Source organism: Saimiri boliviensis, chromosome 21, assembly GCF_048565385.1.
Source record: "Saimiri boliviensis isolate mSaiBol1 chromosome 21, mSaiBol1.pri, whole genome shotgun sequence".
Classification (NCBI taxonomy): Eukaryota; Metazoa; Chordata; class Mammalia; order Primates; family Cebidae; genus Saimiri; species Saimiri boliviensis.
Window position 1 is genome coordinate 30,162,383 of NC_133469.1, and position 22,014 is coordinate 30,184,396.

At 51.3% G+C, this 22,014-nt stretch overlaps 1 protein-coding gene across 1 annotated transcript in view; it reads right to left on the bottom strand.

Moving 5' to 3' along the window:
- Positions 1 to 11,891: 11,891 nt before the first annotated feature.
- The window catches only part of MN1 (MN1 proto-oncogene, transcriptional regulator), a 51,353-nt gene continuing 41,230 nt past the window's right edge, over positions 11,892 to 22,014 (bottom strand). The window contains exon 2 of the mRNA XM_039462542.2: positions 11,892 to 14,770. Coding sequence (XP_039318476.1) covers positions 14,589 to 14,770 — 182 coding nt within the window. The 3' untranslated portion in view covers positions 11,892 to 14,588. The remainder of the gene's footprint in view (positions 14,771 to 22,014) is intronic.

Sequence of the window (22,014 nt, forward strand, 5' to 3'; positions counted from 1 at the left end):
CCCTTGGCGCAGGGTAGGTAATTGACAGCCGCTGGCAGCACAAGTTCCGACACCAACCAGAGCGACCAGGAGTGTCCTCCCACGCTCACCTGCGGTTTACCATTTTCGACTTCCCCCTTTTTATCTTTTTTTTTTTTTTTTTTTTTTTTTTTTTGAGACGGAGTTCCGCTCAACTTGTTACCCAGGCTGGAGTGCAATGGCGCGATCTCAGCTCACCGCAACTTCCACCTCCTGGGTTCAGTCAATTCTCCTGCCTCAGCCTCCTGAGTAGCTGGGATCACAGGCACGCACCACCATGCCCAGCTAATTTTTTGTATTTTTCGTAGAGACGGGGTTTCACCATATTGACCAGGATGGTCTCGATCTCTTGACCTCATGATCCACCCGCCTCGGCCTCCCAAAGTGCTGACATGACAGGCATCAGACACTGCGCCCGGCCCCCAGTTTTTATCTTTATTTCAAGTAAGTCTTGCCTTGAGAGGTACCTGGGACAGGTGCCAGTATAAGGCCATCTGTGAAATCATCTGTCCAAACCCCACCACGTACCCTGCCTTGCCAGGCCAGGGCCTCCTGGTGGCTGCAGAGCAACAGGCAGAGGTTTGGAGGGGGAGGTGGGTGGACCTGGGTTCGAGTCAGTTTTGCGCGTGACCCCAAGGCGAATCACTCCCTGTCTCCAAGCCTCTGCTTCCTTCCCTGGAAAATGGGGTTGTTGCATGAGAAGTTCCTGGACATGTGCTCCACGAGGGGCAGCTGGTGTCAGAGGCAGCACCTGCAGTCCCGTCCCCAGCCCAGCAAGTCAGGAATGGCAGTGGAAACCCCGGACGCTCCGTAAAGTGGAGGTCCCAGCTCGTCAGGCAAGCAGCACGGTCATTCCCTCGTGGGTCTGAGGGTCTCCTTTCCGCATACCTGACCCCAGCACTGTCCCCTCGGGCCCATCCACTTCTGCGCGCAGAGAGCCTTGTGTCACCTTCCTTGACAAAATGAAGTGAGGTGAGTGGTTGACACCTAATGAGCTTTGATGAATGAAGACAGAGAAGCTGGGAAATAGATGTGGTCCAGGTAATGAGGTAGCAGGTAAGGTCAGGACCAAGACGGACACTTCAAGGGGACAGTCTGGGATCCCAGGAGAGGGCGATGAGGCAACGATGGGGCTGGGAGAGCATACTTCAGCAAGGGTTTTCTTTTCTTTTTTGAGGTGGAGTCTTGCTCAGTTGCCAGGCTGGAGTGCAATGGAGCAATCTCGGCTCGCTGCAACCTCTGCCTCCTGGGTTCAAGCGATTCTCCTGCCTCAGCCTCCTGAGTAGCTGAGACTATAGGCAAGAGCCACCATGCCCGGCTACTTTTTGTATTTTTAGTAGAGATGGGTTTTACCATGTTGGCCAGGATGGTTCCGGTCTCCTGAGCTCATGATCCACCCGCCTCGGCCTCCCAAAGTGCTGGGATTAAAGGCGTGAGCCACCGCGCCCGGACCCCAGCTTGGGTTTTCAAATGCACCAAAGTAAGACGTTCATGGGATGGAGACTGGATTGTGGAAGCCCCTTCCTGTCCGGCCCCCTTTGCAGACTCTGGGCCTGGTGGAATCGTTATCATCAAGGCCACCTCAGTGGTCCTCCAATTTGCCAAAGACGCTCCCACCATGGGGACTTTGAACTTTGGTGCTGATATCTGCTTGGCTCACTCTCCGGCTTCCTCAGTCTCTTTCCCCAGCTGTCTTCAGGGAAGTATCTCTGAGAAATCCCCTGTCTCCCTCTATTGCCTTCCCCAGCTGTATTAGTCTTCACAGCAAGGCTCACTCTGGACCTGTTGCGTGGTTTTGTGAGCACAGCCATGAATGGCCCCAGGAGTATGCACAAGCAGAGTCAGCCTAAGCCATCAGCGCTGGCCCCCCAGCCCCAAGCCTCAGGTCTCCATTCATTAACCTCATCAACAGCCAAAGGTGGGGAGGGCAGGGGCATCCAGGAAGCAAGGGGAAACCACCCCATGGTCCCTGTTATTCCACCCATATCTAGCAAGGACCTAGTGGGTACCAGGACCTATGCCACCTGCTGTGGACCCTGACGTGAACAAAAAAGTTCTGCCACGTGGAGCGGCTCTCCTCTCCACTTACCCTGGAGCCAATCCACAGGATAAGGAGCAGTGCAAAGGAGGAGGTACGGTATTGCATTCTGGCCATTGCTTGGTTGCTGACGTTGAGCAAGACACGTGATTTTCTGAGCCTCTGTTTCTTTGCATGTGAAATGAAGAAGTTCAGCGACGTTTCTTGGAAGTCTGGAGTGTGTGTGGTGCCCAAATGCAGTCTTAAGCAATTCCCAGACTCCCAGAGATTAAGTCACTCCTTTTCCAAGTCTTTCCAAGACTTCCTCCTGCTATGTGGGGAAGGTCTCAGTGCTGCTAGGTCTTCACTCTCTCGAATGCGTTGATCATGTAGAGAGAGTAGATCTCAGGCCAGAGACCTTCAGCAGGCAATGGCGATGTTGCCGAGTTTTCAAGGTGGTCATTTTGGGATCATAGTAGGACACATTAGTGTCTTTTTTCTAGATTCCATCTCTCACCCATTCTCCAGAGGGAACATACCAAAATTCCAGCGTAACCCCAGCTTAAAATCTGTTCTGTGGCAAAAGGGTGGGACAAGCAGGTGAGTAGAACAGGGAGGCCAAAACAGACGCCCACGTCCACGTTTAAATGATTTTCAGCAAGGACACCAAAGCTCTCCAGCTGGAAACGAAAAGTCTCCTCTGCAGGTGGTGCTGGGACAACTGGATATCAGCGAAATATTTTCAACATCGCCTTTGTCTCACGCCCTATGAAAACCTAATGTGTCATAGAGTTAAACACAGAAGCTCAACTTAAAGGCATAAAGTTAAAGAAAGGCACGAAAGAAACCTGGGAAAACAAACGCTGGGAAATTTTGAAACTTTTTCTTTTCAAAAGACACCGTGAAGAAAAGACACAGACTGGGAGAAACGAATTGTAACACAGAGAAAGTGCTTGTAGCCAGAATAGATAAACTTTTACAACTCCATCGTAAAAAGGCAAACGATGTAATAAAAAAATCGGGCCAAAGATTTGAACAGAAAGTTTCACCAAAGAAAATATACAGAGAGAAAATAAGCACATGAAAAGATACTCAATATCATTAGAGAAATGCAAATTATAACCTCAATGAGATAGCACTTCACACACAGCAGAACGGCTCAAGTTTAAAAAGCAGACAAAACCAAATGTTAGCAAAGATGTGGGAAGTAACTAGAACTCTCATATGTTGCTGTTGGGAATGCAAATGGTAAAACCACTTTGAAAAACAGTTTGGCATTGTCTTAAGAAGTGAAATGTACACCTCTCATATAACTCAGCCATTTCAGAAAGATGTTTAACTCTATGACAAATTTTGATATCGATTTTCATACAGTGTAAGTCCACAAAGGCTTTGTCCACACAAAGACTTTTACACAAGTGTTCATAGTAGTTTTGTTCCTAGTAACCAAAAACTGAAAGCAGCTCAAATGTGTATCAACAGACAAATGGATAAACAGACACTGGTATGTCCATACAGTGAAATACTACTCAGCAATAAAAAGGAACAAATTAGGATTGATATGCACAAACTGTAAAGCATTATACAGAGTGAAAGAAACCAGACCCAAAAGAGGGCACATCCATTTATATGACATTCAAGACCCAAAACAGGCAAAATGATCAATAGTGACAGAAATCAGATCCCTGGTTGGTTTGGGAGTTGAGGGGCTGAGTTGGAAGGAGCAATGGAGAAGTTTCCAAGAGCTTGTCATGTTATATCATCTCAATAGTGGTTTAGGTTACACAGGTGTATACATTCGTGAAAACATATCAAATTATACACAAGATCTGTGCATTTCATTGTATATAAATGAAATATTCATTTATAAAATGTGAAAAAAGGCGGACAATTCTGGGTTCAGTCAACAGAGGAAAAATTCCTTGCAACATGTACAATGGTGCAGCACTGTAGAAAAGAGTGTGGCAATTCCCCCAAAAGTTAAACATAGATTTATAATGCAACCTAGTAATTGTACTCCAAGAGAATTGAAAACACATGTTCACACAAAAACTTCTACACCTTCATAAAAGCATTATTTGTAATAGCCAAAAGGTAGAAACAATCCAAATGTCCATTCACTAATGAACGAATAACAAAGGTGGTCTGTCTATGTAATGGAATAGTATTCAGCCATGAAAAGGGAGGAAGTACTGATACACGCTACAACTTAAATGAACCTTGAAAACATTATGCTAAGTGAAAGAAGTCAGACATTAAAGACCACACATATATGATTCCTTTTCTATGAAATGTCCAGAATAAGCAAAATCATAGAGACAGAAGTAGAAGGTCAGATGCGGTGGCTCATGCCTGTAATCCCAGCACTTTGAGAGGCTGAGCTGGGTGGATCACCTGAGGTCAGGAGTTCGAGACCAGCCTGGCCAACATGGAGAAACCCCAACTCTACTAAAAAAAAAAAAAAGGAAAAAATTAGCCAGGTATCGTGGCACATGCCTGTAATTTCAGCCACTCAAGAGGCTGAGGCAGGAGAATTGCCTGAACCTGGGAGGCGGAGGTTGCAGTAAGCTGAGATTGCACCATTGCACTCCAGCCTGTGGAGCAGAGCAAGACTGTGTCACAAAAGAAAAAAAATGTCAATTTCTGGTTGCCGTAAGGCTGGAAGAAGGGCAGGAAAATGGGGAGTGACTACTAATTGATACAGGGTTTCTTTTCGGCGTGATGAGAATGTTCTGGAATTGGATGGTAATGATGGTTGCACAACATTGTGACTATACTAAAAAGCCACCAACTTATATATTTGAAATTATTAAAGTGATGAATTTTATGTAATATACATTTTTATGTACGTGTTATATACGTTTTTTTCTTCCACACATTTTTGGAAGAAGAAAAAAAGATTCTTCCAAGTTTCCTGGAGCACCTCATCAGGCTGTTCTCCTTGCAGAATTAGGATCTTATCCTATTACGCTGTGTTATAATTGAAGAATTTAATACTTATCCCCAATCACCTCCAGGTCAGGTGAGGTCAGAATGGAGGCAAAGGCTTGGCATCTCCCGCACCTTCTGTCTCTATAGCTCAATTGTAGTGGCCCCAGTGTGGAATCCTCTCAGCTGGAACTCTTGTCGGTTAAGAAAATCAGCGATTCACTCTGATCTTGCGATTCTTTTCTAATCTTTGTGAAAATAAACTGGGATGAGCATCCTTCCTTGACCCTCCTCCAACTCAGTAAGAACAGAGCATCCATCTGATTCCTCTCCCGTCCCCTCCCATGAAGCACTGGGGTACGCTGGGGATACCACCTGGTGAGGTGACCTCTTTGCATTTTCCCACTCCCTTATGTGGGTGAGCATCCTCTAGCAGCCTGTGGCCACAGCCCCGCTGGACTCCCTACCCACCTTCACCCTGCCCAAAGCACCCAGAATACATCTAATGGCAGTGGTTTTAGGAGAACATATGGTTTGACTTCTTCATTTCAGAGGAGGAAATGAAACCCTGAGATATGAAGTCCTTCAGCCTCACAGCAACAAGCAGCAGAGCCAGGTTTCAGAATAGGGATTTATTGAGCACCTACTACGTGCTAGGCGTTAGGCTAAGAAAAACTTTACAAACATTCCCTCTTTGGATCTTTCAAGGGGTAGGTACCATCATCCCTTATAGCTTATCTTATAGCTGAGGTTCAGGGAGGTACAGTAACTTGCCCAAGGATGTCCAGTAGTTATCCAAAGCCCACTCTACTTTTTAACTTTTTCACAGATACGGGGTCTTGCTCTGTAGCCCAAAATGAAGTGCAGTGGCACAGTCCTAGTCCCCTGCAGCCTCCAATTCGTGGTCTTAAGTGATCCTTCTGCCTCAGCCACCCAAGTACCTGAAAGTACAGGTGCATACCACCATACTCGGCTGGGTTTTTTTGGTGGATATTTTGGAGACAGTATCTCACTATGTTGCCCAGGCCGGTCTTGAACTCCTGGCCTCAAGAAATCCTTCTGCCTCAGGATCCCAGGTAGCTGGGATTACAGATGTGAGCCTAGCATTTTACTCTCTTATCTACTCTGCTCTCCCTCCCCAGTCAAAGACTGGGTAACCCTCAAGGCACAATCTAGTAGAGCCTCTGGACTAGCACTGTCCAATAAAAATAAAATAAAAGTCACATGCATAATACTCCAATTCGAATTTTTGAGTAGTCGCATGTGTAGGTGCACATACCCTGAGATGACCCCTTGTGAGTCATGTCCTAGTATAATCCTCTCACTTTAAGTGTGGGTGGAACCAGTGACTTGTTTCTCACTGACAGAATATGGCAAAGGTGATGGGATGTCACTCCTCTGATTAGGTTGCCTTATATGTCAAAAGGTGATGGGATGTCACTCCCATGATAACATTATGTTATATAAGATTCTGTCTCAGCAGGCTAGAGTTAGACACTCTCCAGCTTCCCTTGAAGAAGCAAGCAACCACGCTGTGAACAGCCAATGGCCCACATAATAGGGAACTTTGAAGATGTCTTGAAGCTGAAAGCGGCCCCAGACATCAGCCAGTAAGAAACCAAGGACGCCAGTTATATGGCCCCCCCAAGTAATCCTGCCAACAATTTGGATGAACCTGAAAATGGACTATTCCCCAGTTGAGTCTCCAGATGAGAACACAGCCCACCAACATCCTTGTTGCCATCTTGTGAGTCCCAGAGCAGGGACGTGAATACATCAGACCTGGATTCCTGATGCACAGAAACTAGCAGATAATAAACAGAGGTTGATTCACATCACTAGGTGTGCAGGAATTTGTGATGTAGTAATAGAAAACTGTGTTGAGCACCGTGGTTCCCAACTATAATCCCAGCACTTTGGGAGGCCAAGGTAGGCAGTTCACTTGAGGTCAGGGGTTTGAGACCAGCCTGGCCGACATGGTGAAACCCTGTCTCTACTAAAAATACAAAAATTAACCAGGCGTGGTGGAGTACACCTGTAGTCCCAGCTACTCAGAAGGCTGAGAGAGGAGAATCACTTGAACCTGGGAAACAGAGGTTGCAGTGAACCAAGATCATGCCACTGCACTCCAGCATGGGTGACAGAGCTAGATCCCATCTCAAAACAAAACAAAACAAAACAAAACAATAAACTAATACAGCACTTTTTTTTTTTTTTTTTTTTTTGAGCCAAAGTTTCGCTCTTGTTATCCAGGCTGGAGTGCAATGGCGTGATCTCGGCTCACCGCAACCTCCGCCTCCTGGGTTCAGGCAATTCTCCTGCCTCAGCCTCCCGAGTAGCTGGGATTACAGGCATGTGCCACCACATCCGGCTAATTTTTTGCATTTTTAGTAGAGAAGGGGTTTCACCGTGTTGGCCAAGATGGTTTCGATCTCTTGACCTCGTGATCCACCCTCCTCGGCCTCCCAAAGTGCTGGGATTACAGGCGTGAGCCACCGCGCCCAGCCAGCACATTTTTAAAGTAAGAAAAAGAAGTGAGATTATTTTATCAGCATTTTAAAAGTTTATTCAAAGTATTATTTCAACATTCAATCAATACGCAAAATTTTCACTTCAATTAATGAGATACTTTACATTCTTTTGTGTGTTTCATACTAAATTTGTGAAAGCTGGCCTGTATTTGACACTTACAAAACATCTCAGTTTGGGCCAACCACATTTCACGCACTCAGGAGCAACGTGTGGCTAACGGCGACCACGTCGGGCAGCGCAGGTCTGGACGTTTACTGGGATGTCACCATACGCCCGCATCACCTCCTCTCCGGTACCCAGCATATGGTGAGTGCTCAAAGGAATTCATGATTCCTAAAGCCACAAAGGGTTGATAGTCACTGAGCACTTACGAGGAGCAAGACCTGTGTGAAGCCCTCACTGGAGACTCACAATCTCCCTGTGAAGGGGTCATTCCTGTGAACATTCTCCCCACTTTACAGATGAGTAAGCTGAGGTGTACAGAGGCAAGGCTCTGGGACCCAGACCCTGGGCTATGACCTGCTCATCCATCCACCCTGGGACCCTGAGGCCCACCACAGCTAACAGCCCTCTCTTCTCTTCACACACACAACCCGGGTGACCCCAACCCAGAGTGACTTTAAAAAGCCCTACACAAACTCTCATGAAAATGTCTCTTAGGCTTCGAAAGGCGGCGACGTCATTACTTCCCTGCCCGCCCTTTTCTCCTGTCCCTCCTAAGCGCTGACCCATCTCTAACCAGGGTCCCCTCTTCTTCTACAGCCCTTAAAAACAACTTGATGTCAGAATGAAGCTTCTGACAACTTGCAATTGAGGGCCTAGGGCCACAGGTGTCCAAATTTAATGGGGCCTTGGGCCGCCAGATCCCTCTCACCTCGGGGACCATCATGGTGCAAGCCTACTGCAGAGAAAGAGAAACAGAGGCCCAAAGAGTCTCTCTCCAAGATACACTTTAAATGTCCTGTGATATTTCATCCAGAATCTTCCTTCGGATAACGTGGCCCCTTCTGAGGCTTCAGAAATGGAATTCACTTAACTTCCATCTGCCACAGATGGACAGCGCACCTCCCTCATACTCTGCACGATACATGGGGCCTGTCTAGGTAGGGTTTTGAAGGATGAGTAGGAGAGCCACCACCCTCCTAATTCAAGCTGGGCCAGCGTCCTCATCTGCCTTTTGCCCCTTCTGCCGTCGTCCCCCAAGACTGTCAACTGAGGACGGATACGGTAGTCTTTCTGAGGTGTGAGATGGGTGTTTCTCTGTCACTATGGAAAGGCCCACCGGCAAGGTGGGCCAGCCTGCTGCTAGACCTTTAGCTACCCCGCCGGGCTGACACGTACCCCAATGTCATTATGCGTGACCCCACAGCGTGCCAGTCCGTGCCGTGGTTCTTGGTTCTTCGGCTCTCTGAGGGTTTATCCATTCACTCATTTGTTCGCTTCTCACCAGCCTGCAGTTCCCCAAATGCCCATACCCAGCACCCATCAGTCTTTCCCATTGCTTCCTCCTTTCTTGAGTTCTGATCATGATCATACACCACTGTCACTCTGAGCAGGAGACCTTTAAAGGTTACAGAGATTTTTTTAAACTTCTCCAAATTTAGGTGGCTATAGAGGCTTCATCTGTAAAACCTTATATTCTGATAAATATGCCATTATCTATATGAAGAAAACTTAAAAAGTTGAAAGAAAAAATTACAAGAAAACTTCTGCAAAATTAGGCTCAATTTATGTGCTGGGGTGAACAGGATGAACTCCTATTCATCCTTTAAAACCCTCTCTGGACATGCCCTGCTGGAGAAAGCCTTTTCCAAGCCTCCCACATGGGGTTCATGAATCTCTTAGTGGTATCCATGTCTTCTACCACCACGGATTGTTGGGCATATTCCCTTCACTTTTAACTATCAACATACTTGTCCATCCACTCCTATCCCCCTAGACTGTATTTTAAGAGCAGGATGGGCCGGGTGCAGTGGCTCATGCCTGTAATCGCAGCACTTTGGGAAGTCAAGGCCGGCAGATCACGAGGTCAGGGGATCGAGAGCAGCCTGAACAACTTGGTGAAACCCTGTGTCTACTAAAAATACAAAAATTAGCTGAGCATGGTGGCGTGCACCTGTAGTCCCAAGTACTCAGGAGGCTGAGGCAGAAGAATCACTTGAACCCAGGAGGCAGAGGCTGCAGTGAGCCAAGATCGCACCACTGCACTCCAGCCTGGGCGACAGAGCGAGACTCCATCTCAAAAAAAGAAGAAAAAAAAAAAAAAAAGCAGGATCCTTCACAATATCCATCACAGCTGAACTCAAAGCCGCTTTCTGACTGCATATCCGTGAACGCCTCATCTCCCCGAGCCCACTGCCTCGTCTGTGATGTGGGATGAATCTGCCCTGGCATGAGGTTGTGGTGAGAATTAAATGAGATAATATTAGTCTATAAAGTGCCTAGTACTGAGTATGGCTCTCGATTCATGGCAGTTTGATTACCTGGATCCTCCATTCCTGCTGCATAGTAGCAGCTGAATAAATGTGTTGAGTTGGAATGAAATGGTTTGAACTGCCTGCACCTGTATGTGTCCTCCGGGTTACCGGCGAGGGGTGGGAACCCAGGTCTCTGAGTCAGTGCCGGGAAAGCAAATTTCCTCCACGGTCACTGTTCCCTGTGGACGGATCACAGGAAGTAGAAGCGCCATGTCTAACTCTGAGTGGTCTGGAAGGCTCATCCTACCAGATGCCAATGGAAAGGTGTCACCACGTGTCACAAGGGGGCTGGCCTGTTCCCCTCTGTGCCTGGCACTGTGCTCACGGGGCTTCCCATAGACAGCTCTGTGGGGTCATGACACTCTTTCTGCCCACTCTACAGCCAAGGAAACTGAGACTCAGAGAGAGTACACTGCCTACCTCCCGGAGACCCAGTGACTGTGGAAGTGTTCCCACTCAGGATTCCAGTCCCAGAGACAAAGCGACCATGGCGATAGTCTTCCTAAACGTGTTCTTTGCTCCTGAGACAGGGAGTTACCTGGATGTAATTAAAGTTTTTGCCAGCTTCACGCCAGTCTGGGGAGCTTCTGCTAACACGCTGCCTGAGTGTGCTGTTTTCCAGGGTAGAGTGGTCCGAGACGTGTGTAAGCTGTCTGCCTCCACGCTGAACGGCCGCACTGCAGCTCTCAATCTGCCGCTATCATTTCTGACTCATCTTCCCGCTCCAACCTGGCATCGGGCCCACCTACATTAGCCCTCTGATCCGCTGCAGGCTGCGAAAGAAGGTAACTGCACCTGTCATAATTATATGCAAAGTACGAGTTCAGAGGTTCTGATTTAGTCGTCTAGCACAAGGCCAGAAATGTGGAGTTACCAAGAGCCCCGCAGTGTCTCTGCAGCCAGGCTTCTGCGGACCACACTTTGAGAAACACTGAGAGGTCAAGGCGCAAAAGGGAAGGACAGGGCGGGTTCTGCAGCGGCGTCGGGTCTGAGGCTGGAGATGCCAGAGTGACGCTGGGTGGCAAACTGAGCCTCCCACAGGGCTGATGCTCACAGTGACCCTCCAGCTAGGTGTTGCTCCTACTTTAGAAACCAAAAAACGGGGGCTGTAGTTAAACTGCTTGCCCAAGGTCCATGGCTCTAAGCAGAGGAAGCAGCGTGCGCCCCAGGCCAGTGCGACTCCAGACTGCCATCAGCTCCCCCGTGCTCAGTCGGTGGCGCTGATGCTGATGCTTCATGCCTATGAAGCCCTTCCTACATGCTGTGTCCAATATATTGTCTCCTATCACAACCCCACGAGCTAGACCCCCTTCGAAGATGAGGAGAAGGTGGAGCCGAGACGCTGCGTAACTGGCAGGAGGTCGCAGGCTCACTGGGCTCTGAAACTGACACCAGAACCCGGAAGCAGAAGCATCGCCCCACACAGCCACCTCGGGGGGCGCTTCCCTTGCCCCCCTCCTACATGAGGCAGATGCAGGGTTCTTGGCCCCCGAGGGATCTTTACCCCAAGGAGACACTGGGCAATGTTCAGAGAGATTTAATTTTTTTTTTTTTTTTTTTTGGTTGCCACAAGGGTAGGAGGTGCTCCTGGCATCTAGTGGGTGGAGACTAGTTGCCACCCTTACCCACCAGCAAAGAATTATCAGGCCGAGAATATCAACAGTGCCCAGGTTGAGAAATACTGAAATGACCCAACTTAGAACAGCATCCACATACACAGACATACACACACACTCGCACCCTCATGCACACTCGCGTGCACGCACACTTGCACACTCACGCGCGTGCGCGCGCGCACACACACACACCCCACTACAGCATCCAAGCCTACACCCCCACATCCCATAGAGACCGATGGAAAACGAGGATGCAGTTGAGGAGAAGCAAAGAAAGCCAGCCCCACCCACAAATACACCACATTCACCATTAACGTCATATTTATTGTTATTTAACTGCTCAGGAAAACATATACAGGTATATACAATATGCAGGAATACAGAAGACTGCACTTTACATATTTTTTTAAAAAAGAAAGAAAAAAATAACACTCAATTTCATGAGCTATTGTCACAGTCTTCCAACCAAGCATTTCAGAAATGAATTTCTTTTAAGAGTCAAAAAAGATTACAGGATTGCCTAACACACAGCAGAGTTAAGTTTTCATATTTTACATGTGCAATAACGTTTTCATTTTCTTTCCCAAAGAGTTTGCTATGCAGTACTGATTACCAGTGTTCGGAGTCCCGTGTGTTGGGTGTGTTTTTCATTTACTTTTAATTCTTTCCATTAAACCCAATTTAATGAAATAACATCCTTTTGCTTAAGGCTATTTTTAAAGCTGTTTCATTCTGGGGTCGTGGGGAGCGAGAGAGTTTTTAAAACTTCGGGGGTTTCTGAGGTTGCCAGGACCATGAGCTAATTGGAAGAGTGTTGATGAATCAACGCTGGGAAAGTCAAAGACAAAAAGTTAAGACACTTTGCTCCCCGGCCTTAAGCAATGAAGGAGGAATCATTCCTGTTTCAAAAGTAACATGATGAAGCTCTCAAACAGCTGTACACTGCAGAAGCAGAGGGGATGTGGAGTTTGGCCCAGAATATGGTCAATTCTCCCACAGCCCGTGGGGGGGGGGGGGGAATCCCCTTCCCTTTCCATTCCTTTTGGAGCAGAACGCAGGAACGCAGGAACTGCCTCGGCTCACACCTCTTCTCGCTGATCAGTTCATGCCACCTGCTTTATCTGCCCTCTGCAGCCAGGGTTTTGCCCCTGGTCAAGACTGCCCAGGCTGAGAACCGCAGACTCAAACCCCAGCCCAAAGGGCCGGCAGAAGGCAAGAGGGGAGAAGGGAGGGGAAAGAGTGAGGTTTCTCTGAAAGCTCCTCTCCCTTTGCTGAAAAGTTCTTTGAAATAAACAATGTGGGTGTTGTATGGGGAGCCCAGAGCCTTCCGGTCACTTGCTAAAAAAAGCTGGGATCTGCAAACTCTGAGGACCTGGAGGGGGTGGGGGAGCTCCAGGCGGAGCGTTTTTAGTAAGACACGCTCGTTCACAAAAACTGAAATTAAAAATAAGCGTCACCGATTTGGGTGAAGTGATATCAGTCACTTCTTGTCCGACCCACCCGGGAATCTATGTGTCCCCCCCCCACCACAAGCCATAAATGGCTATTGCAGGCATGGACAGTACCCAGAGGTGCCCGTCCCTGCCAGTCACCACTCATCTCTGCTCACAGCGTTTGTGAGATGCTCGAGACATGGCTCTGGTTTTGCAACAGGGTGAGATTGCATCAGAAGTTGGGGAGGGGACAGAGGAATTCCAGGGTTCCAAACTAAAAGGCTCAGGAATCAAAGTCATTTTGTTACATTCCCTTTCCCTGTCCTCTAGCCCTCGGGAGTCTGCAGATCCCTGCAAAGAAAGACACCCAGGCTCAGAGAAGGCGGGGCAGGCTGAGCAAGAGGGTGCCTCATCCCTCCCGGCGGGGGAGGGGCGGGGGGGGTGGCTGCCCAGGTTGGACTGGGGATGGGATGAGAGAGGTGGAGGAGACACGCACAGTCCCCTCCTCCTTCCCTGGGACGCCTGGCCGGGAACAGCTTTCGGAAAAGGGACAGGGCGAAGAACTCAGCCTCCTCCAACTCCCGGCGCCCCAGGCACAGCAAAAGCGGGAGTCTTGCCCCAAAGAAGGCGGGCTGGGAGCGTCCCATCCCCCATGCAGTCCAAAGGCTGCTTAGCACAGCGTGAAAAGGCAGGGCTTGGATGTTTGTGAGGAGGCCCGGCAGAGGAGAGACAACAGCACTCTCGAACATTCTGACTCCTTCCCGCAGAGCAGAGCCGGACACGTCTGCATGTCCATCGCAGAGACAGACGGCTGCCCGCAGGAGAAAACGGAACCCGCGTGGAAGGAAACGGGAGGCTGAGCCCTGTGTTTGCAGGAACGAAAATACATCTATTTTCTTAGGGAACAGACAAAACAAAACCCCAGGCGGAATACCTAAGGGGGACGTTGTTTGGCTCCTGCCTGACTGATGACATTGCGTGTCAACCTATAATACCGTGACGACAATCTGACCTTCACCCGGCAATATTCCAGAACTACCATTCTCCAGGATTTCCACTTTCATAAGCGGTGAACAAAGCAAAAAGAAAATCAAAGGGGAGGGGGGAAAGAAAAAGAAAAAGAATTACAAAAAAGGAAAGTAACTCTCGTCTTCTTCTGAAATAACAATACTTGGACATACAGCAGCATGAAAATAAAACAAGGGAAGAGGTCATCTAAAAAAAACGTATGCCAAGATTACCGAAACGGGGGGCGTGGCTACAGGGAGGGCTGAAGCAAAAGTGTGCTAACTGCAGAAGGGTTAACACTGGTAACATACCGTGGCAGACAAGTTTCTTTTTTAAAAAAAACTTTTGAGGTTTTCCTCCCCCCCCACCTTTAAATTAACCCTTTCCGGTCCATATGCCACTAAGCAGGTACCAACCTAGAGGAAAAAAAAAAAAAAAAATTCATTCACTCAGCAATAGTGGCCCTTTCAAATGAACAGAGGGGTGGGGTCAGGTTGAAGGGAGGAGAGAGAGACGGGGAGGGCAAGGGCCTTGCAGGGGACGGGGTCTTTCTCGTCATTCAAGTTAGGGCGGCCACGAATGTCCCAAATCTGTTGGAGATGTCAGAATGCAAGGACCGCCAGGTAGGCACGGAGGCCCGAGCCTTGGCGTCACCCACGTCGTCTGTGCAGTGGACAGACAGGCACTGCAAGTGGCTGCCGGGCTGGGTGGCTGAGGCCTTGTTTGCAGGGAGGTCGTGGGCTGTGGAGAGAGAAGGGAGAAGGACATTAGTGGAACGTTCCTCTATGACGGGTGCCGTAATGGGGGCCACAGTGGCAGAGGCATACAAGACAGGCATCGTCCACGCCCTCTTTCCACGGCTAAAGCTGGCCCCGGAGGATCTAAGAATGTTGTTTCAAATCCTCTTGCTGTTACCTCTGATTCCTCTGTGAGATCTCAGCCAAGGGAAGACTCCCCCACCCTGACACTCTCCATTGGGCCTCAGTTTTCCCATTGGGAAACAGGAAAATGAGGCAGGATAAACCCAAGAGTTTGCCCATCTCTGATGCACCAGAGTTCCCAAAAGACTAACTGGACATGAGGTAAGTCAGGAATGCTTCCTGGAGGAGAAGCATCTAAACTGGGCATCAAAGGACGTGTAGGAGTTCGCCGTATGCAGTGAAAGGGTGGAGGGGAGGACTGGCCGAGTCCAGAACACAGCTTATTTGTGTGTCATCCTCTGGACAGACGTTTGCTCAGGGCCTGCCATGAGCTCGGAACTTTCTTAAAACGTGCTAGACTGCCTACCAACCCCAAGGGCCAAGGAGGATCACTTCTACTTTATAGCTAAAACAACTGAGACCCAGAGAGGGTCACACAGGAGAAATTGTATAGTCCCAGCACCTTCCCAGAGGAGCAGGAAGGATGGAGAAGGTGCCTGTGAATACCCAGCCCAGCACAGCTGAGCCACAGAGATTGGAGGCCCACAGCACCCCAAGCCCCAAGCACTCCCCATGGGCTTTCCAAACGCTCTCCTTTCAGCCCCCCTCCCACCTCTGAAGGTTCTGCCCCCTCATCGATGTGCAGGGTTGAGGCTCCATGGAAGTGGCTTTGAGAGTGGGGGCGTCGCGGGAAGGAGCAGCCCTCCGGGGCACCTGCCTGTATCTTTCACTCCCTCCTACCCTCTGGCCTGAGCCTTCTCATACTCCATGTGACAGATGAGAAGTTTGAGCCCCAAAAAAAGCACAGAAAATTTCCTGGGGTCCAACAGCTCCAACCTAACAGCTGAGAGACTCCAGATCTAGCTCCGCAAAGGGACCCAAGTCCAGCCCCCTCCCTTGAAACTGGCACTGTCCAGCTGGCTCATGCACCTCCGTCTGATGGCTGATCTATACGAGGTGTCTGTGTAAACTGTAAAGTGCTGTCCTCACAAGGACAGAGGGTGAAGTGTTCAGAGCAATAAAGACAAAGGATCTGGGTTCCCCAACCAGACCAGCACAAAAGCACCATTCTCAGCTGCTACGTGAAGGGACTATGGGCGCCTGGGGTGGGGGAGTCTATTCCTCTCCCGTACCCTTAATGAAAATCCCATGAATCCCCTTCTCATTGAGTCACATGATGCCAGACAACATCACAGATCATAAGGGTGCCTGTGTTAGGCATGTTTGGGGAGAAAGGAGTCTGCCAACCACTCACACCTTAGTATAAATTAGACCAGAGCAGGCAATTTGCAGGACTTCTCATTTACAGCTGCCACGTGACATTGGCTCTGTCCTGAGACAGCCATATGTCCGTGAAGAGTCTCATTATTCTCATTTCCTAGAATCTGACTTTAGTATGCCCAGGGTCCCACAGCCAGGAAGGGGCAGAAAGCTGGGTTTGAATAGGGCCTGATGTTGGATTTCTGCCTCCATAGAAGTGAGAAAAGCTGAAATTGGGGGCGGGGGGCTCTGCTCCAGCTGAGGGAGCACACCCAGATACTGAACTCCACGACCGGCCTGCCCTCAATCCTCTGTGCAAGCCCAGCCAAGTGCCCTGTGCCAGGCAGGAGTCACCCGCCCGCCCTGCCCTCTGGGATTAAGCAGGAGGCCTCCCGCAGGAACTGAGCTATAGCCTGCAGAGAAAATCCTCCCAGAGGGATGGGCCCAGGCAGCTGAGGACAGGCCATGACTAACTGGGCTTGGGGCCCCCACCCTGGAGCCCCAGAGACACCCAGCTTTGGAACCTGCATGCTGGGAGGAACCGGAGCTGGGGAGGAAGGAGCCTTCCTTGGCCCCTACCCTCATTCATGCAATTAACATGCAATTAACATCTCCTTCTGGAGCTGACGGTGAAGCCAGGAAACAGTGTCTCTTTGTGACCAAAGCATGGTCACTTTGGAGTCACAGCCCCACTACCGTGTGGCCAAGGCTCTACCTCTACCATGTTCCCTCTCTGGACCTCAGTTTCCCCACTGGTAACATGGGGATGATGTCGTCTCCCTTGAGGGCTTGTAATGGCCTGGCACACAGAGAGACCCCCAAACAGTGCTGCCAGGACTAGCATTCATATCTGGGAGGGTCGGGAGGGTAGGAGGGTTTTGCAGCCACTTAGAAGCCCCTAAAGCCCCACTATTTCCAGGGGCCCAGCCAGGAGGGCATGATCCTGCCCATGAAACAGGAGCCTCTGCCCCATTTCACAGAAGGAGAAACTGAAGCTCTGAATCCCAGGTTTCAAAGTTGGTTAGCAGTGGTGAAACCTGGGTGCTGTTAATACACCCCCTCAAGGCTTTCTGGGGAGCAGGTACCCCAGAAAGCTGAAGGCATCAGATGCAGGGTCTCTAGAATAGACAGCAGGCCCCAGATTCTGGCAATACTGAGGCACAGAACCCCAACATTTGCTCTTGAACCCATGCTGGCCTTGTTCCCGGTGACCCCCGTCCCCATCCTACCCTGCTTAGTATCTCCAAAAGGAGTTTTATTCCAAGCACTGCGAGATCTGGCTTGGCGTGGGGTAGAGGAAGTCATATCTGCCACACAGAGAGACAGAGAACATCTGAAAGGGGGCTGCTTCCCCCACTTTGCACACATTATCTCAAGGAACGAACATAGCAATGCTTGTGCCCACTTTACAGATGGGGAAACAGACTCCGAGGGATGAAGCTCCTGGCCAAAGGAGAGACAAAATCTTTGCTTTCTGCAAGCACTCAGAAGGCGAAAGGAAGCCTCACCCGGAAGGTGAAAGAAAATTCCTGAGCAACACGCCGGGACAGAGGAAGTCTGCCAAGTGATGGGCAGGACAGACCCAGATGGCCAGATTTTCTAAAGATGTTTTCATCCCCAGGTTGTAGACACAAGCCTGCAGTGCCCTGACGCCAGAAACCACTGCTGTTCTTATTAGGGATGGATTTAACGAAGCCGTGCCAGGCACACTACTGAACACTTCCAGCAAGCTCATCAGTGGGGGTGCCCCTTCTCCCCACCCTGGCAGGGCCACCCTGGGCTCAGAGAGGGTGAGGGGCTTGCCCGATGTCACAGAGCACGGGTGCAAGACTCCCCAGCCTCCGCCTAGGACAAGCAAGAGAGCCAACCAGTCCGGTATCCACAGGGAGTATTTTTAAGAGAGAATATTATTCTTCAGTTCTTGACAACCCAAGCATGACCAAACTCATCCTCCCGCCGGATTCATTCCAGCTAGGGGGACCTAACACACCCTCAGACCGCGGCTCCCAGGGCGCCCGAGTCGCTGCTGATAAATCAGTCCCACGGAAGCCGCCTCAAGTCACGGCCTGCCCCAGCTCGAGAGAGGCCCTCCATCTCCGCTCCCTGGGGCTGCAAGCATGCCTGCCCCCACGCCAGGACCCAGATATAAAACAACCCCCTCGCTGAGCTCCCAGGGTTGGGGGAGAGACCCTGGAGTCGCTCAGCACCCGGCACTGGCAGGCACCTGGTGAGTGCTGCTCTGTTTTCCCTTTGATCGTCAGCCTCCCCCATCAGACCGTGGCCACATGGAGCGGGGCAGGTTTGGCCTATTCACCGCCGGACCCTGCACACACCAGGCGCTCAGTTGGGTCCAGTGCACTGACTGTGAAGCACCCTTCATTCCCATTTGACAGATGAGAAGACTGAGGCTCCAAAGGGCAGGAGCTGGCCAGGGGTCGCCCGGGGCCAGGCCACCAGCTCCGGGGGTAGCACTCTCTTCTCAGTCCAGGATTCCCAGCTGGTCAGGCCAGAGTTGAATCCCAAATGCCCCGTACCTGGGCAGCTCCTGTCTGCAAAGCCACAGTTTTTCTCATCTGCAACTCGGGGGTGGTGATTCCTGCTGAGCTCGGCTAAGAAGAGCATGGGGGAACCTCACCAGAGAGAACGGTGACACCATGGGCATGCTGGGGGGTCAGTCCCAGAAGGGGGGCATTGTCCTCTCAAAACAGATAACCCTGTGTGTGCCTCGCCCGATTCAGGCAGCACAGGGGGTCTGGGGGGAGGGGCCCCAGGTTCTTGGGGACCGATGGACATGCCTGCCCGGCAAGGAGAGACTGCAGGACAGTTTGTAAGGACAGCTGTGGCCAGAAAGAACCACCTCATGCCCCACGCCCAGGGTCAAGGCCCAGAGCTGAGACAGACACCCTGCTGTTTCTCCACCCGAAGGCCCCTCTCAGCTTTTCTCCACGGCGCAAGTCAGCACTGATCCTCCGGCCTCTTCCCACTCCCCCGCCACCCCGCCCTGAACCCCGCAGCACTTGATTTGGTCATCAGCAGGCTGCCCCCGGCTCACCCCGCCGCGATCACGAGACCCACGTCAGATTCCGTCTTCCAAACTCTGTCCACGGTGGAGACAGTCAGTTCCATTAATGCAGGCGTCCCCAAACTACGGCCCCCTGAGGCCATTTACCCGGCCCCCCGCCGCTCTTCAGGAAGGGGCACCTCTTTCACGGGTGGTCAGTGAGAGGAGCACAGTATGTGGCGGCCCTCCAACGGTCTGAGGGACAGTGAACTGGCCCCCTGTGTAAAAAGTTTGGGGACGCCTGCATTAAGGGAAGGAGAGAACCAGGAGCAGGTGCCAGCAAGGCAATTGTGTGAGTAACTCAGGTCACTCCGTTTCTCTTACAGGGTTCAACCAGGACAGCGGCCACCGTCCGTGGAGCAGGGAACCGTGGCGCATATCACTTCCGTTCTCAGCACCTTGGCTCTAGGAAATGCAGGAAAGAATAGGACCGGCCGTCATGGAGGTAGCTGGAGAATGACGTGAAATGATCCATGCGAAATGCTTAGCACGTGGGGCGGTCCTGCCAGTGCTGGCTGTGAGTAAGTACGGCCTGTCACTGTTGTTGGCCAGCCCGCAGGCGACAGTGGGGACCTGCGGGGCCGGGCCCGGGGAGGGCTGAGGGACCCTTCTGCAGGCTGTGTCTGGGGCGAAGGGAGACCAGAAAAGAGCGGACGTTTACCTGGGGACGTTGCATTTAAAATTTTGCTTCTGGAGATGCCACCCACCCGTAGAGGGGGCCGAGTTGTCTTTTTCTCTTTAAAGTCAGCAAAACAGGCCTCGTCATGTTCTGCGCTAAAATCCCCAGACCGGGTTCCAATGTGGGTGAGCCACGTGCTCCGGCGTCGTGAGCCGGGCGGAGGTGGCTGCCACCTCCCACCGCAGGCAAAGGGCTGCCTCCGGGGTTTTCCCAGCCACGGTGCCACCACTGAGCCCCAGGGAAAAGGAGACTTCTGCCCCTGCCACCTCCCGCCCTGCTGCCTACCCGAGGGAAGGCCAGGGGTATTCAGGGGGAAGGACAGACCCCAGCGACCTCGGTCTGGGATGCTAACCTCGGCTGTAATGCGGGAACAGTAAGAGAACCCACTTCGCAGGCTGCTAGGAGGACCCCGTGAGGTGCTAGCTGGAAAGCCTTCAGCATACAGGAAGCCCTCGAGAGAGGGTAGCTGCTCGGACCCTTACCGTTCTTTCCTCATTGCCGTTTTTCTTTTAGAGACAGTCTCGCTCTGTCACCGAGGGTGGAGGGCAGTGGCACATGAATCAGAGCTCACTACAACCTCGGCCTCCTGGGCTCAAGTGATCCTCCCACCTCGTCCTCCCAAGTAGCTGGGACTACATGTGCGCACTACCACACCCAGCTAATTTTTTTGAATTTATTTTGTAGAGATGGGGGCGTCTCACTATGTTGCCGAGGCTAGGCTCGAATTCCTGGGTTCAAGCAATCCTCCCATCTCAGCCTCCCAACGTGCTGGGGTTCCAGGGGTGAGCCCCCGTGCCTGGCTACATTCTTCCTTCTAATCCCCTCACCGGGTACCACCGCTGCTCTTTACAGATGAACTGAAAGACGGTCCAGAGAGTCAGAGCCTGATCCGGGTCACACGGACTCAGAGGCAGAGGCAGGCCTACCATCCAGCCCCAGATTTTTGTTCTGTTTTTTGTAGAGAGGGGGTCTCACTGTGTTGCCCAGGCTGGTCTCAAACTCTTGGGCTCAAGTGATCCACCCACCTCGGCCTCCCAGAGTGCTGGGATTATAGGCGTGGGCCACCGCGCCCAGCCCACTCTACTGTCCTAGGCACAGGAGGCAGCCACAGCTAGAAGTGCCATGTGCTAGCTTTGTGCCATGGGGCAGTTTCTTCCTCCCTGTGGGTGCTGGGAGCTGCCAAAGCTGGGGGTCAGGGTGCAATCCCAGGCAGAGCCGGAAAATGAGAATTCCGGGCGTATTTTTAACTCAGAGCTTATGTAAGAAGCAGTGTGGGCCCCAGCACACAATAGCGGATGACTCTCGCCCAACTCACCCTCGCCGGATTCCGACAAAGCGAAATGTATTTTTGTTTTTCCTTTATTTGGACCTGGTGCGGGGAGACACTGGCTTCTGTGACAGCTGCCACTCAACTGGAGGCCTGGGCCACTGGGCCTGGAAGCTGAGGCAGGTCTGGTGGTCACAGGGCTGAGCCACCACCTCTTGGGGCCTTTGTGCTACAGCCTGGGAGTCCCTTATGCCCCCCACACACTTATCTGTGACCCCCAGACCTTGGGAGCTTTTCTGTTCCCCATCTCCTTAGAAGGGCAGGTCCACTGCCTCCACGACAGCCCCAGGCACTCCAGGCCACTCTCCAGCCTCCCCGCCCCCACAGTCAGCCCAGGCACCGGGCAGGGAAGAGGCTGCCTCCAAATCTGCCCACCTCGCTCCTGCCCACATACCCACCCTGGCCCACACGCCCACCGTCTCCTGCCTGCCGCTGCCCCCCTTCCTGGCTCTCTGCTTCCACACTGCCCTCCAAACCTGTGAGCTGGGGGAGTTTCCTGAAGCACCAACCAGAGCAGACCTCTCTCCTGCTTGAACCTTCCATGGCTCTCCAGGCCCCCCCAGCTTTGCACGCCCCCAGCCTGATTCCCCCTCGAGCCTCTGACCTCATCTCTCAGCGCTCTCTGCTCCACTGCAAGCTTCAGTGAGACATTCCCTCAACAGAGCCCCGATTCCTCCATCTCCACACCTTGCCGCTGCAGGTTCTTCTGTCCAGAGCACCGCCCCTCCTCACCCCTGC